The 14712-nt window shown below is 34.3% G+C and overlaps 1 protein-coding gene across 3 annotated transcripts; it reads right to left on the reverse strand.

Annotated features, from left to right (window-relative positions):
• Positions 1 to 616: 616 nt before the first annotated feature.
• LOC114419585 (homeobox-DDT domain protein RLT1-like) lies at positions 617 to 10866 on the reverse strand. Of its 3 annotated transcripts, none has more exons than XM_028385301.1 (18): positions 9713 to 10866; positions 9108 to 9542; positions 8667 to 8743; positions 7583 to 7993; positions 7393 to 7473; positions 7123 to 7287; positions 6805 to 7027; positions 6568 to 6668; positions 5980 to 6066; positions 5730 to 5882; positions 5490 to 5645; positions 4893 to 5102; positions 4155 to 4814; positions 3519 to 4070; positions 2745 to 3365; positions 2529 to 2633; positions 2158 to 2421; positions 617 to 1865 (listed from the first exon to the last, which is right to left on the reverse strand). In XM_028385301.1, exons 1-18 carry the CDS (start codon positions 9906 to 9908, stop codon positions 1020 to 1022), a joined length of 5343 nt encoding a protein of 1780 aa, XP_028241102.1. In that variant the 5' UTR covers positions 9909 to 10866; the 3' UTR covers positions 617 to 1019. The 3 variants fall into 3 exon arrangements, with proteins under 3 accessions (XP_028241102.1, XP_028241101.1, XP_028241100.1); XM_028385300.1 differs by having other exon boundaries at positions 8667 to 8746; positions 9713 to 10864; XM_028385299.1 differs by having other exon boundaries at positions 8667 to 8749; positions 9713 to 10864.
• Between the last annotated feature and the right edge of the window lie 3846 nt (positions 10867 to 14712).

Here is a 14712-nt window from a genome sequence, read left to right on the forward strand (position 1 = left end):
ATAACCACACCACCACTTGGTCTCCTTCATGTTTATTCCTTTGCTTTAACCTCTGAACTTTGCTCCTCTTTTCTCACTTGTGCCGACCCACTATTTTCTTTTCCAACGTGCAGACGAATAACATTGTTTAAAAGATTCGAAAGACTTGGAAATGGCATTTTTCTTAGGTGAGGAAAAAGCCATCAATTGTTAAGGTCAACTACAAATACAAAATTCAAAGAAAAATATGCTGCTATAAAAAAGACCAACCACTGAAGCTCAACAGCATTTTGACTCAAATGGTTGTTTGAAAATTGTTTCTTTTGGTCAATCTGAGTCGAACTATTTAAATTGAGATTCAGATTCAATTAACGATAGTCTTAGTTGTTTTTTGGGAATGCTTGTTGGTAGAAAACAAAGTTATTCTTTGTAGCCTTACTCCATGGCCGATGGCCAATTTTACAGAAGATACAATTATCAGATTCATTGCTTGCTAAATAGTAGTAAAAATACCGTGTAGGGGCTTTAGATTAAGATTATACGAACAATTATTGTTCCAAGTATATCATCTAACGATCATTACTAATTTACTATATCTATCGGTAGGAAGCAACAGGCAAAATTCTGACTTGTTTTCTTGAATTATTGATTGTATAATAATATTAACTTTTTTTATAAATTTTCTTAAGAATCCACGCAATGGGCGGGTTTATATATCTATTATACACTATTAGTCTATTCAACCATAAAACTATTATGAACTATGAAGCCTTGCCGTGACTTTGGAGCTCAGGTACCTTGTAAAGCTGGCTGCAATATAGGGGGAAAAATGTAACGCAGCCTTAAAAAACAAGAAAAGATCCTGTTTGTTTCCTTTTCTATCCATTTCTTCAATTATTAAGTTTTTGAGAAAATAATGATACTCTTCATAAAGTGTGTATCATCTGCGTTTTTTTATTTATTTTTCCAAAAACTTGTGAAATGGAAGAAATAGAGAAAAAAGAAAATGTAGAGGATCCTTTCCCTTTAAAAACAATGTTCTAATCAGAAGAATCTTCAGAGACATCCGACTCTGAGCTTTCTTCATTTACAATTCTGTTTGCTGTACCATCTGAACCCTCCTCACTCATAGCATCTGCCTCTGAATCCTCCTCTCCATTGTTTTCAATGCCAATGACATTGTCATTGTCATCATCGTCTTCAGAAGCTTCCACATCATCATCACTCATTCCAACCAAATCCCTACTCCATCTGCTAGGGGCACCATTAAAACCTATTTCCCAGTTTCCTTGATCATATTCCACAGCTTGACCATTGTCATCAGATTCTGCAGCTTGTTCGTTGTCATCAGATTCCATTGCTTGGACATTGTCATCAGACTCCATTGCTTGAACATTGTCATCAGATTCAGCCTCTTCAATGCTGTTACTATTGTTAGCAGCCCCCATGTGGATGGGTGTCACGGGACTTGCCTTTTCATCATCCCAGTCCTCATCCATGCTTCTCAACGATTCTCTACCAATGCTCGAGCTATGAGTGGCACCCCTATGGCCCAGCAACAAATCTTCAACAGCCTTCTTCCCCACTCTTCTTTTCCTAACTGTTCGGCGACCACGTCCACCAGCTTGTCCTTGTGATCCCACTTCCTGTTGTTTTATCCTTTGACTTGCATTCCCAGCAACCTTAGCACCACGATGGCCAGTATTTTGTTTGGTTTTAGATAGCTTTTTACCCCGTCCTTTATCACGACTCCCTCGTCCTCGTTTATTGTTGCTTTGCACAATCTTCACAGAAGCAGATTTAACTTTCATGAATTCGTCATGGTCCAAGTCTGCTGCTTCAGCCGCTTTACTAGATTTAGAAGGATTATATCTTGAAGGAAGCTTCTGCGAGAAAACAAAGTAAGAAAGCAAACTGGTGAACACAAGAAATTTCCAGCAAAACAAGCACACCTTGTCCCCCATAATATTAACAAAAGGGACTTGTACAACTGAAAACTTGACATCCAATCGGCTTGTTGAATGTCTTGACAAAATAGTTCATCTTCATTGTTTTTGAGATAAAAATATAAAATGGCAGCAGAACTCATCATAGCAAACCTTTAATGGTAATACCAAATTAGAAGTTTACGAGCAAAAGCAGTCTAATTGAAGACAAGGAAAAATAAAACATACTCACCATGTATACCCTATCTTCTTTCTCCTCACAAGGTTCAGGTTTCTCATGCGGTACGTAGACAATGGATGCATCAAACTCAAGAAGTCTGAGAGACGCAGCTGAAGTGGTCAGTGGAACCCATGGAAGTACAGCAACTGATTCAGGATCAGTGGAGGTCTGTGCAGCACTCTTTGACATACTGTTCAAACCCAACTGTTCCCCTGTTGTAGAGAAGGTTGATGATAAAAAGTCTCGCTTCAATGCTCTCTCAAGTAAGGTCAATATCTGAAAAATGGATTGTTAAATTTAGAAATGACTGAGTAGATAATGATTCATAATTTTTAAAATATTGGAAAGATATGGAAGATAAAATTTTAATAAAAATGGAAAACCTGTAGCAGTTCCTCAACAGAAGATGATTTGCTCAACTTCACACTCCAATGCCTCCTAATATCTTCTGTCCAATTTGATTGAAATGCTTCAGGCGGAACAGATACCTGTAAATCAGAAAGTGAATATAATATATCCCTTATAAAGTAACATTCTAAAATTAAATGAAGAAAGCAATAGGCTTGACGTTAAGAATGTAAAGCACACCATCAACTCACCTCAATAAAAGCTAGCATGGCTTTCAGCAATCTTGTCCGTAAGGGAAGAGAAGAATCCAAAATACAAATATTTTTCGATAATTTATCTCCACATTGAAATGCATGTTTAGAAAAACTAAATCCACTATTTGAGGAAAATGTCTGGTGGCAACCACTGCAATGGGAGTCTTCAAAGAAATAAGGGTTGAGACAGATATCACAGATGACAACCTGAGGTTTGCATCTCTTCTTCCCATATTTCATTGCACACAATATTGGTGAGTTATAGCATTCTTTCCACATCCATTTTTGAAAATCTTGATACCTTCTCAAGGCAGATTTCTTGTCACTCTCACTTTTCCCAAGCTCAATTTTGAAGGATGATGAAGTTTCTGAAGTGTCAGAATTCAAGCCACAAAGGGTACTGCTAGGACTGTCAGATCCAGTATGCCGATCAGGACTGGAATCTGTTTCATCAGCTTCATTTTTAACACATGTTTCACCTATGCTTCCAATTTTGGAACATTGAGTATTCAGACGAACATTCTCCTTAAAGGAAATCTCAACCTTTTGCAACATTAGACGCAAATGAGATTCCCTGATCCCACGTGAATCAAGTGAATTAAGAAGCACATCAAATGCCTGTAGAGAATTGATTTAAAAAATAATAACAATTAAGACAAAGCATAAAGCTACATTTAAATTCACAAACTATTGGCACCTAAAGATAAAATAAAGCACCAGACAACTCAGTAACATTTCCATCTTTGACTAGCCATAAGTTATGCAGTTTACCTCTTCAGTATCAATAAGCCTCCAATTGCCATCAAGATATTCAACAAAGATTCTGCCAGAACCAGGATCATTGGAAGAAGCAGATGCAACAAATTGCCAATAACGGTTACGTCTGCGATCTTGCCCGAGGGGTAAGGATCTGTAGACATACATCTCTTCTGCCATGTGGGAAATATAAGATTTCCACTGAGAACGTGACCTTTTTGAATATTGTACAAATGACTGAGCCTGAGGGTTATCTGGACCAGTGCAAAGATCTTGAACTGAAGAGTGTTTTTCAACAGACAGGCTCTGTGAACCAGAAGCTGCTTTATGATTTTCCGCAATGCTAGGAGAGGGCACACTATTATTAATATTATTGCCAATATTAATGCCAAGCAATGGGCTTTGCTTGCCCTCCGTGACAGGACAAGAATATTGTATTTCAACTTTATTCCCATTGATAGACGGAAAGTCAGATTTACTGAAAGTATCATCTTTTAGACGAACTTTATCTACTTGTGCTTCTGCCCACATTTGTTTCTTCAGAGCATTTGCTGCTTCCAAACGATCCTGAACAACTCCTCACGTCAATTTGATAAACGAAATACCACAAATAACTTAAGGACATAATACATTATACGAAATAAAGTTTACCTCAAGAACAACACGGATTGAATTTCCTTCATTTGCCACACCAACCAACACAGCAAGAGCATTTAGACGCTCCTCTACACTGAGATCAGAATATTCTTCTTCTGCAAGCCCTTGAACCCATGACTCTCCAGGCTTTCTTTCATCAATTTCCATATTATCTTCACCAAGATTTCCAACATCCAGATCTTCACAAGCACCAGATTGTCCAGTTACAGCAATTGGAGCATCAGCATTCTTGGAACCACTCTCAGGAAAACAAGGAAGATTCTTATCAAACTCACCTTGCAGTTCAACATTATGACCCAAATTTTCTTTTCCATTTGATGAGAAATCATCACACTGTTCAGATGTTTTGTTAGCACTTGTTGGATTTACCAAATCATCAACTTCAGGATCCTCATCAATTTCATCACTTTCTGACTCTCCTCTTTCAACATCATCAGCATCCTCACCAGCTAGAAACCCATTTTCAAATATCTGAATTTTCTTTCTTGCTTCTGAAAGAATGGACTCAGCATCAGCAGGATCCTTTCTAAATGCCTCACGTACACAATATGTTGATGGAGCTATTCTTTCAAAAAGCTTGGCATCTCTGGTTAAAGCAACAGAAATCGATGCCTCAGGAGTCTTGCTGGTCGTCAGGTCTCGAAGACCGGATTTCTGACAGATAAGAGACATAACAAGTTAAGAATAAACCTGACAATACAAAAGATCACATAATATGGATATGCAACTCACCTGAATTTTTTCTGCAAGTTCTAGTACATTCAATCCCTTCTCACCCTCAAGCGAGAGAACATGAAATGCTGCAAACTTAACTGTACCAGGAGTTAATCGATGTCTAGATCTTCGAGGGGCTAACAGACCTCTCTCATGCATTTTTGCAACTGCATTTTCAGCCGCTGAACCATTACGAAGTGTAGAAATGATATCTTCACAACTTCTGCCCTGCATTTAAATACATATTTTAATCCACTTATTTGATTTTTTTTTATCGGCAAAAAATATATGTATTATAAATATAGGAAAGTACCAGGGGTACTAAGGGTACAAATAATCCACTTATTTGATACAATAGACATTAAGACCCCCAATCCCATATGAAAGCATTTAATTGCTTAATAAACTGAATGCATGCAAAATAAGATTAAGGTAACAAAGGTCTCCAAATGTTCAGGGTGAAGAAAATAGCTAAATATGAAATCAGCAAACTGAAATTATATCTTAATTGTATTTTACTGTCTTAAAATCATTAAACTATGGAGGTATTCACGTATTGCAGGAATCTTTAAAGCTACATCTGAAAATAATAAAGCAAAATAAAGAAAACTATACCTCATCTTTATTATTTGCATATGACCAAGAAATACTTCTTTTCTTCAACTGTGGTCCATATCCAGCAGATAATGCTAGCTGTCGGAAAATTTCTGGCCATGTCAACAGATTTAAGTGCTTGTGCCAATTTCGTATGTCAAAACCCCATGCATACGCCTGACATAAAAAAATAATAATTACAAGACTGGACTCCACTAAATAAAACTACTATTTCTACATCCTAGAACACATTGAACTTACGCCTGCCACAATCTCTGGATGGCCACCTCCAGTGTTAGCAGCACCATTTTGATTCGCTCCTAATCCTGTAGAAGGTGTCCTTGCAACATCTTCAATGTCCTTTATTATCACCTTAAGAAGAGAAACATGTATCTCACCCAACAATCTTGAGTCCTGGGATAAAATGATTTGAACACCCAGAATGAGCAAGAGTGCACAAAAAAGTTAAACTGATAGCATGAAATCACCAGCAAAGTCTAGACTGACTCACATAGTCATGAAATGCTTGAACAAACTCATCTAGAGTAAAAGACCATAACTCTAGAACATCAGCAAAGTTGATCAAAAATCTCCAAACCTGAAATAGAACAGTACAGATTTCAAACCTTAAATTCAGAAGCCTTAATTCAAGCAATTATCTAAAGTACAAAAGGAAATCAGTACATCCACAAAACTGCTGATTCAGCAAACAAGCTCCACACACTAACGAGATAACAGGAAAAGAACTTTTCAATTATAGAATGCAGAAAATTAAATGCCTGATGCACCATTTCAAATGCAATATCAAAACTAGATAACAGATCAAACTAGGAAAAGACCAAAAGAAAATATCCAGGTTTACCTGATCTTAGTCTAACATACACACAACATTTAACCTCAACAACCTTCAGTCCTTAACTATCTTATACAAGCAGACACAAAAGCATTAATCTACTATTTCAAATCATGAGGAACGGTAAAGATAAATCACTGTCAGGAGTCAGGACCAGAGCAGAATAGAGAACATGATGAATGGTAAATTAAGGAATTTGTACACTGTGCATGTTATAAAGAAGCAAAAGAGATGATGACAACATACCATGAGAAGATTGCCAACATTGTTTTCTGAGTTGATCCAGGGTTTGATTGCAAATGGTTTTCTTAGCTTTACACTCTTTGGTGGGAAAACACACAATGAATCTACAATATAAGAATATGGTTTCAGTACTTAAAGCAGAAACTCATTTCCCTTTTTTAGTTTCCAAATAAATACTGAACACCCAAAGAAACCAATTGTATACAATTAAAAACAGCAAAATAAAAATAAATTGCTCACCCCTAAATGACTCAATGTGTTGCAGAGTATCAAAATCAAGATGGACAATAGAGGAAAACCCCTTGCTTGAGGCAGCCAACTCCATCATTTCCAGCTGTTCATCCTCAATAAGTTCCATAGATTCCTTGGCCATTCTACGAGCAGTTGCCTTCTCAAGAGCAGCTTTCCTTCTCTCTGCTTCTCTCTCTTTGCGAAGCTCTTCTCTTTGCCTGGTTTTCTCTGCCTTTTAAGATAAAATATGTGAAAATTGATTAAATATTCTCAGATGTCTAAATATTAGTCAAAAAAAGGTTATCATCATAAGGCTTAAACACTTACTTTTAAATTTTCTTTCAGCAAAAACTTTTCCCTTCGCTCCATTTCACGTTTTTGCTCACGTCTTGCTCTTTCCTCCTCTCGCTGTCTCTCACGCATCAACCTTTCTTCTTCCTTCTTTCTTTCACGATCCTGTCTCTCCATTTCTTTTCTTGTCCGCTCTTCACTCTACAAAAGAAGGGGGAAAAGAGAATAGTTAAAAGAATGTGAACGTGATTCATTTTTAACCCCTATAAAAAAATTTGTGATAAGCTAAACTGAATTCAATAAAACCTTTCGTCTGAGGTTGTCTTGTTTCTCAAGCTCTTTCCGGATTTTCATCTCGTGGGCTTCAACATCGTGGGCATCATCACTCTACATAAATATAGTTAAAATTATAAAATCATCCTTTGCAAAGAATATAAAAAAATAAATAAAAGAGTTGAACACTGAGCAAAATTGCAACATTAATTACTAAAGATACCTTTCGTTTCTTCTCAATCCATGTAGCATTGTTATGCAAAACTTGTACACTAGGTAGAGCATGGAGATTTTCTGGCCCAACAATTTGGTGACCAGTAGAGTGAGAGTTCTTTCCAGCATTAGCTATGTTTGGGTACAATTCCCTTTGAGGGGCAGCATCATCATCCCGAGAAGGAGATTGATAGGGAATCAATTGCTTGTCTTGTTGAGACAAGAGACGAACACGAGAAGAATGACCTTTAGTAGCATGAATTCTAGGTAGATGTTCATTTCCATGTGCAAAAGGAGGATTTCTGACAAAACCTTCAATTGGATCGTGTAAATGAGATTGGCTGAACTGTCCAGAAGCATCAGACCTAATGCCAGACTTGTTTGGTAGAAATTGATTGTCACGGAATGTCCTTGCCAAAGCCTAGAATGAAGGAGCTCAATTTCAATTCAAAGCTCAAATAAAGGAACTAAGCAGTAAAAATAAGCATCGCCATCTGTACAAATAATTTAAACAAAGAATAGCAGCAGGTTTTCCAGTTCCTCGTACTGTAAAGGAAAACACAGACAGAGGATCATTTGTATCAAAACTTGAAAGAGCATTTAAAATGATAATCTGCATGTCAAGACAAGACAAAAAGCACTCAAACTAAACATCATAAAGTTATACTAAACAAGCAAACACTAAAATCTGCTGATAAAGAAACACCAAAATATAGACATGCTATTAACAACTCAAGCAATGAAAACTCGGGCTACCTCCAACCTTACCACCAGTGTCCTTTTCCATTTCCATTGTACAAAATTAGCATCTAAATAAAAATACAAATTCACCATTTCATCAAAAACAAAGTTTCCAAGTATCCTATTTCAAGCTGGTACTACCAGTCTGTAATTCAGGAAGAAGTAAAAGACCAAACAGCATCAGAACTAAATGAATGCACGCCTATACACCAACAAGATGGACGAGCATTTAAAACAGGTGCTCAATCAAGATAGCTGTCTCCAAAATTCCAAATTTGTTATCAATGCGCTATACAAGACAAGTTTCATTTTATTGACCAAGATTACACTATTATAGAAGAAAGAAAACCAACCTTATTTGTTCTAGCATCATGTCTTTCATATATTTTACTGTCATAGGCAAAACTAGGTAGCTTCTGCTGTTCTGTAACTGCTGCTACAAAAAAGAAATATATAAGGAGTGTCAGTAGCCAAACAAAGTGCATGCACCTATCACAAACAATTTCTGAACTTCTACCTATTGTTTCTAGGAATTGTTTAAATTAGAAAGTAGCGCCCCTAGAGATGGAAAGCAAAGCCATATATGAAAGTTACCCAAATGAAATATAAAGCACATTTATGTCAGAATTTTTCACAATGCCTAGGTAGAGAAAAGGGAAGATAAACCAATTCAAGCATGCCAAGTTAAATTAGGACCTAAGAAATGTAAAACACTACATATAATATAAAAGAAACAGCAACATTCAGTTAACAAGTTAAGATAGGATCACAGGTTTCTATGATTGTATGTATACCTATAGGTGCCCCAAAGGCATCTGGTGGCAATGGATCAAACTCTAGCCCTAGAATCGGTCCATCATCCCTCAATGGCTCCCCTAACTGCGCCTCGACACAAGCAATTGCTCTAAGCTCCAACTTAGCCTGTGGGGACTCATAATAACCAGGCACACACCGAGGAACCACATTCAGGGGCTCCACTCGGGCATACGGGCTGGAACCTGAACCGGACCCGGATCCATATTCATTAGCAAGCTCAAGGCTCAACCTGGGGTCGTCCCTTGGCGAATCCGGCAATGGCTCTGCCAGCACCTTCCGTGGTGGCTTCTTAGACGGCAAGTCCTTCTTGTCCTTCAACCTCCTGTGGCAGAACCACATCTGAAGCTGTCGATCTGACAACCCCAATTTCTCAGACAGCTCCACCCTCATCGTCTCCGAAGGGTAATTATCCACTAATCAATAAAAAAAAAATATAACAAAATCAACATCATCCCCCCAAAAAACAGAGGAGGAAAAAAACCCAATTCAAAAATTACTCAAAAAATATCAAAACAAAAACACAAAAAGAAAAATTGAAAATTGCAAAAATTCAAGAAACAAGGGGTGAGTGCAAGGAACAAACCAGCATAAGCCTTCTCGAGGGTTTCAAGCTGAAAAGGGGTTTTCATCTGGCGCTTGGGCTTGCTCTGCCCCTCATTAGAATTCACAATCTTGCCACTGCTTCCGTTATTGTTGTTGTTGTTATTCTCATTGCTATCATCATCAGAGCCACCCCTTTTCCGATTATTCTCTCCCTCTGAACAACCCTCGCCCTCCATCGACGAAAACCGATCAAAGATCGAGACTTTCCAATCACCGCTTCACAAAACCCCACAAATCGCAGAACCCCAAAAGAACAAGAAAAAGAAAATTAGGGTTCCTATGGAAAATCAATCTCTGTTCTTCCTTAAATTTTATGCCTTTCTCTCTCTCTGGATCAAACCCCAATTTCGTAATCGCAAAGGAAAGGAAAGTCACAAGGGATGAAAACAATAACAGCAATAGATAAAGGGTAAAATATAAAAGCTGTGTGTATTTTGTGAGGATTGAAAAGATAGAACAACCAAGAAGAATAAAAGAACCAAGAAAGAAAAAAAAAAACAATAGTAAGATAAGAATATTAATAATCGAAAAACAAAACTAATAAACCAACAGTTGTTGTTGCTCTTGACTGCTACTCCTACTAGAATTCCACCACCACGTTTCATACTAATAATTTCCCTTTTAAATTTTTGATTTTTTTTGCTTCTTCGAATTATAATCCGTTTTCTTTTTAATTTTTTTGGATTCTCTTTTTTACGAACGAACGGTGTCAGAGTGTGTGTTTTGTTGTTCCTGTCAAACAGGACTTTAACGAACGCTATAAAATCAATAACACGCCAAAGATAAGAAAAATATGCCTTTCTTATTTGTTATCTTAAATCTTTATCTTCTCTTAGTTTAGATTTCTATCTTAAATTTTAAGGGCTATTTATTTTCATTTTTGCTAAAACTAAAACTATTTAGTTATTTAAGATGAAAATGAAAAACATGAAATGTTTGCTTTTGCTGTGAGTCTGCATGTGTGTGTCTCTTTCTTTCTCCGTGGTGTATTAATTTTGATGAACATTTTTGGGAGGTTCTTGTCTGGGATTTTTTTTTTTTTCCTTTGTTTGTTCTTGTTTTGTTCCTAAATAAAATGTAAATTGTGGTGTGTGTGGTTTTTGGTTTACGAAGCAAAAGGAAGAGAGAGAGAGAGAAATGAGTTGCTTGCTGACTCTGCTTCGGATTGGTTCTTTAAACTTGTTTTTTCGTTTTCGCCTGAGGCTCGGTTTCGTTGATTTTCAGTGACTTGGGATCTCTTCATATTTCACGTTTATGTTTTGTGGGGTCCCCTATGTTGCCTGGGACCACATCCTAAGAATTGGGCTTCCCTTTGGACCTTTCATTAATTGCCCGATTTGCCTCCTACATGTCATGAGAGGATCAAATGAATAAAAAGTTTTATATATTATATTTGGTGAGTATTATATAAAAAAGTTGAAAACAATGTAAGTGATTCTATTTTATAAGTATTTTAAATAGAAAATGAGAATTCAAAAGTTTTAATTAGTAAAAAAGTAAATAAGAGACCAAAGTGCTTACTTTTAAAAATAAAAAAGATTTGAGTCAACAAAATTGCATATAACCAAACTTGTGTCAGAAAGGACTTTACCTTTTAGGCTTTTTAGATAGCAGCCATATGTAATCTCTAAGGAAAACTAAAAGTGTTGGAGGGAAGGTTTTAATGGACCACCAAGTTCCTAATATTAGTGTTGACAAATTAAACCATGCATGCTTATAATCAACCAAACCACTCCATTAGCATGCAGAGGAACATGTTACTTTCTGTGTATATTTGATTCGTTGAAAATTATTACATTGAATATGATAAATAAATATTTTTTGTCTAAGTTTGATTTGAAATAGGATTAAGGAAAATCAAAAAGACAAAGATATGATAAAATCTCTAATTTTTGTTATTCAAAAAATCATAAAATAACTTTTTGTTTCATCTACAAATATTAAAAAGACATATATATTCTTATTTCTATATCTTTAATAACCGAAAGAATAATAATTAACTAATGTAATCATTAAAAAAAACATCAGAATTTTTATTTTAATTTCTCTCTTCCTCTTTTTATTTCAATAAACACATAAAAAATGATATAAATCATATTAAGATAATTAATATTAAATATTTTATTAAATTTTATATTATTTTACTTATACTATCTATTATTCGTCAAACCATAAAAAAAATTCTCCAGTCACTTATGTTTCTGTCATGTTATTCTTGTTGTTCTGTATATCAAATGTAACCTATATTTATGGTCTCTAGGAATTTAAAATTGATATATATCATTGAATTGTGACTCCTAACAAGCTATTACCTTAGTGAATATTGGAGTTTAGTTAGAAGACTCTTTCATGCAGGTATTATCCACAACATTAGTTAAGAGACTTCTTTCACATCTCTTGTTTGGTTGATAGAATTGGTACCGTTTGAATGCGGGATTAGTTTGTTCTATCCTTTTTATTTTTGTCTCTTGTTACTTTTAGCTGCATCAAAATAAATTAAAAAAGTTTTTTGTTTTGATGTTGAATGTTGGATTGATGTTTACACATCTAATAAAACTATAAACAACTTATTTATTTACGATAGTTAGTATATTTTTATGTTCTTCTTTCTCTCTTTCCGTCAAAACTTCCTCTTTCTTTTTCTGTCATTTCTCATCGTAATTTTTGACTCCTAATCTCCTATCTTTGAATCATCTTCTCTGCAGGTGGTGGTTAGATGATGATGCTGCTTAGGATCATGGATGAGACAATATCTATACTATAGAATACCGAGGAATAATAAACTCTAAATTATCTACTAAATCATCATTTATAAATTGAATTTAAATATATCTATAACTATAGTTTAAATTATAACCATTTATAATTAATTGCTCTATCATATCAATAATCCAATAAGTTGGGTATATGAGACTTTGATATATACTAATATTTGGGACAAGATCTTTCAATTAAACCAAAAAAATATTTTCCTTGATTGTGTTTTATTGAATGGGTACGTTCAAAATTGAAAGTTTCGAATGTATTGTGTTGGGTGCTAGGAACTTATTCAGAGGATCATTGTGTTAGGTGTCAAGATTTTTTTTCATCTTCTCATATTTGTTTTAAATTTCTAATAATCTCTTTTTTAATCATTGATACAATTAACTTCCATCACAGTCCTCTTCTATTTTAGATTTGCAGATGAAGATTGAGCAACAACGTGCAAATTAAAAGAAGGAAAAAAAACGCTTGGGGAAGCTGTTATTCTCCTTTGTGCTAAATCTTTATTACTTTTTCTTTTTATTTGTTCCTTACAGGATTCTCATAAGCCCTCTTGATTAATAAGGTAACTCCATAAAGCACAATGAGATATTGAAATAATGAAAGGTACAAAAAGAACATATGGACTGCAGAATCTACAAAAGCAATCTAAGCTTTCAAATGCAAAGAAAAGGTTCGGTTCACATATTTTGAGTAGATTAAGGTTAAATTGAGCTTAATTGAGATGCAATTATTATCATAACATTTTTTTGCAAATAAAGTGCAAGTTACATAGGAAAGGAAAAAAAAAATATATTCTTTGTCTTGGATGTCATGTCAATCATATCAATTCTTTTGATAGGGAAGTTGGGATTATGTAGTGGTTGGGTAGATGGTTGGTTATAGTGAGTTGAGGATCGTTTGACAGTATATATTTTACTTCTATTCTAAAATATTATTTTCTCATTATTATTTTATCATTTCATTGTGAAACGTTGATAACCCAAAAAAAAACAAAAGAATGAATAAAGATAGAAATTGTAATTTGACTAATTGGTGTCAATCTTTTTTGTTCTTTCATACTGACCACTCTTCATTTATTTCTTATGTCATTTATTGTTAGGGTTAAAGATCCAGTCTTGGTGCTTTGTATTAAGCATTTATTAATTTTTGTTAAGTATTTATTAATTTTTGGGCCTAAGGCAAAAGCCTAGATGCCTTGCTAGATCCATGACTCTGTTTCTACTCTAAAACGGAAATGGAACAAATTTGTGCAATACACGGAGGAGAAAGTATCAATGACAAAAAAGGCAAAGGAAGGCTTTTGTACAATTTTGCTAAATAGTTCAAACAAAAGGTTTTTCTTTTTCTTTTTCTTTTTTTTCACTGAATGAGTTGGGGGCAAAGCTCCCAAACCCGAAACTCAATCAAGTTTTACTACAGCAACATACAGTTTTGGTCTTAGAAAAAAAAAACAAAAACTGAAGACCAAAACTAAATTCTAACATTTGGCATTCCTTTATGGAGATATTCTTGTATAAGCACATATCTAATATCTCTCTTACACACTAGCAATAAAAGATTAACAAGGTGTAAAATATAAATATTTATTCTTGTAAAGATATTTTAAATAATAATAAAAATTTATTTTCTCTCTTGTTATCTCTTATTAAAAATAACAAAATACGTAACAAACTAACTAAACTAGAAGTTTTATTAATATATTTTATTTGTATTTTTAATAGACTATTTAAATATATATTTTAATATATTTTTAAAATATTCTTTGTAAATTATATTATATACAAAATACATAACATATTAATAAAATTTTATTCATTATTAATTTCTATGATATCGAAATCTGGATTAAACTACGGTTCACCCATGGCTCATCAACTGGGCAGATCACTCATCTTCGGTTTTTATTCTTTTTTACTTTTCTTGAAGTAAGTCATCAAAGATCTCGTCCCAAGCTAGGCTTAGCCCATATCTTTTGCCTTAATTATATATTATATATTTTTTTGTTGAACTATTTTAATAATTATTAACAACTAAAAAATTTAATCAATGTATTTTATATAATACAATTTATATATATATTATATGTATTTTGAAATGAATATATAAATAGATTTTAAAATATATAACTACTAATCTATTTAAAACATATTTTATATAATGTAATGTACAAAATACATTAAAAATATATTAAAAATACATAGAAAATATATTTAT

The sequence above is a fragment of the Glycine soja genome, chromosome 7 (assembly GCF_004193775.1).
Source record: "Glycine soja cultivar W05 chromosome 7, ASM419377v2, whole genome shotgun sequence".
NCBI classification, from domain to species: domain Eukaryota; kingdom Viridiplantae; phylum Streptophyta; class Magnoliopsida; order Fabales; family Fabaceae; genus Glycine; species Glycine soja.

What these genes read in the sequence shown, in the direction of transcription:
- LOC114419585 (XM_028385299.1), bottom strand. Translation starts at nt 9,908, where the DNA reads ATGGAGGGCGAGGGTTGTTCAGAGGGAGAGAATAATCGGAAAAGGGGT. An exon ending in ATGATGCTAGAACAAATAAG is followed by an intron (nt 7,994 to 8,666) that starts GTTGGTTTTCTT and finishes CCTTCATTCTAG; the next exon opens with GCTTTGGCAAGGACATTCCG. An exon ending in ATGCAAATAATAAAGATGAG is followed by an intron (nt 5,103 to 5,489) that starts GTATAGTTTTCT and finishes ATTTAAATGCAG; the next exon opens with GGCAGAAGTTGTGAAGATAT.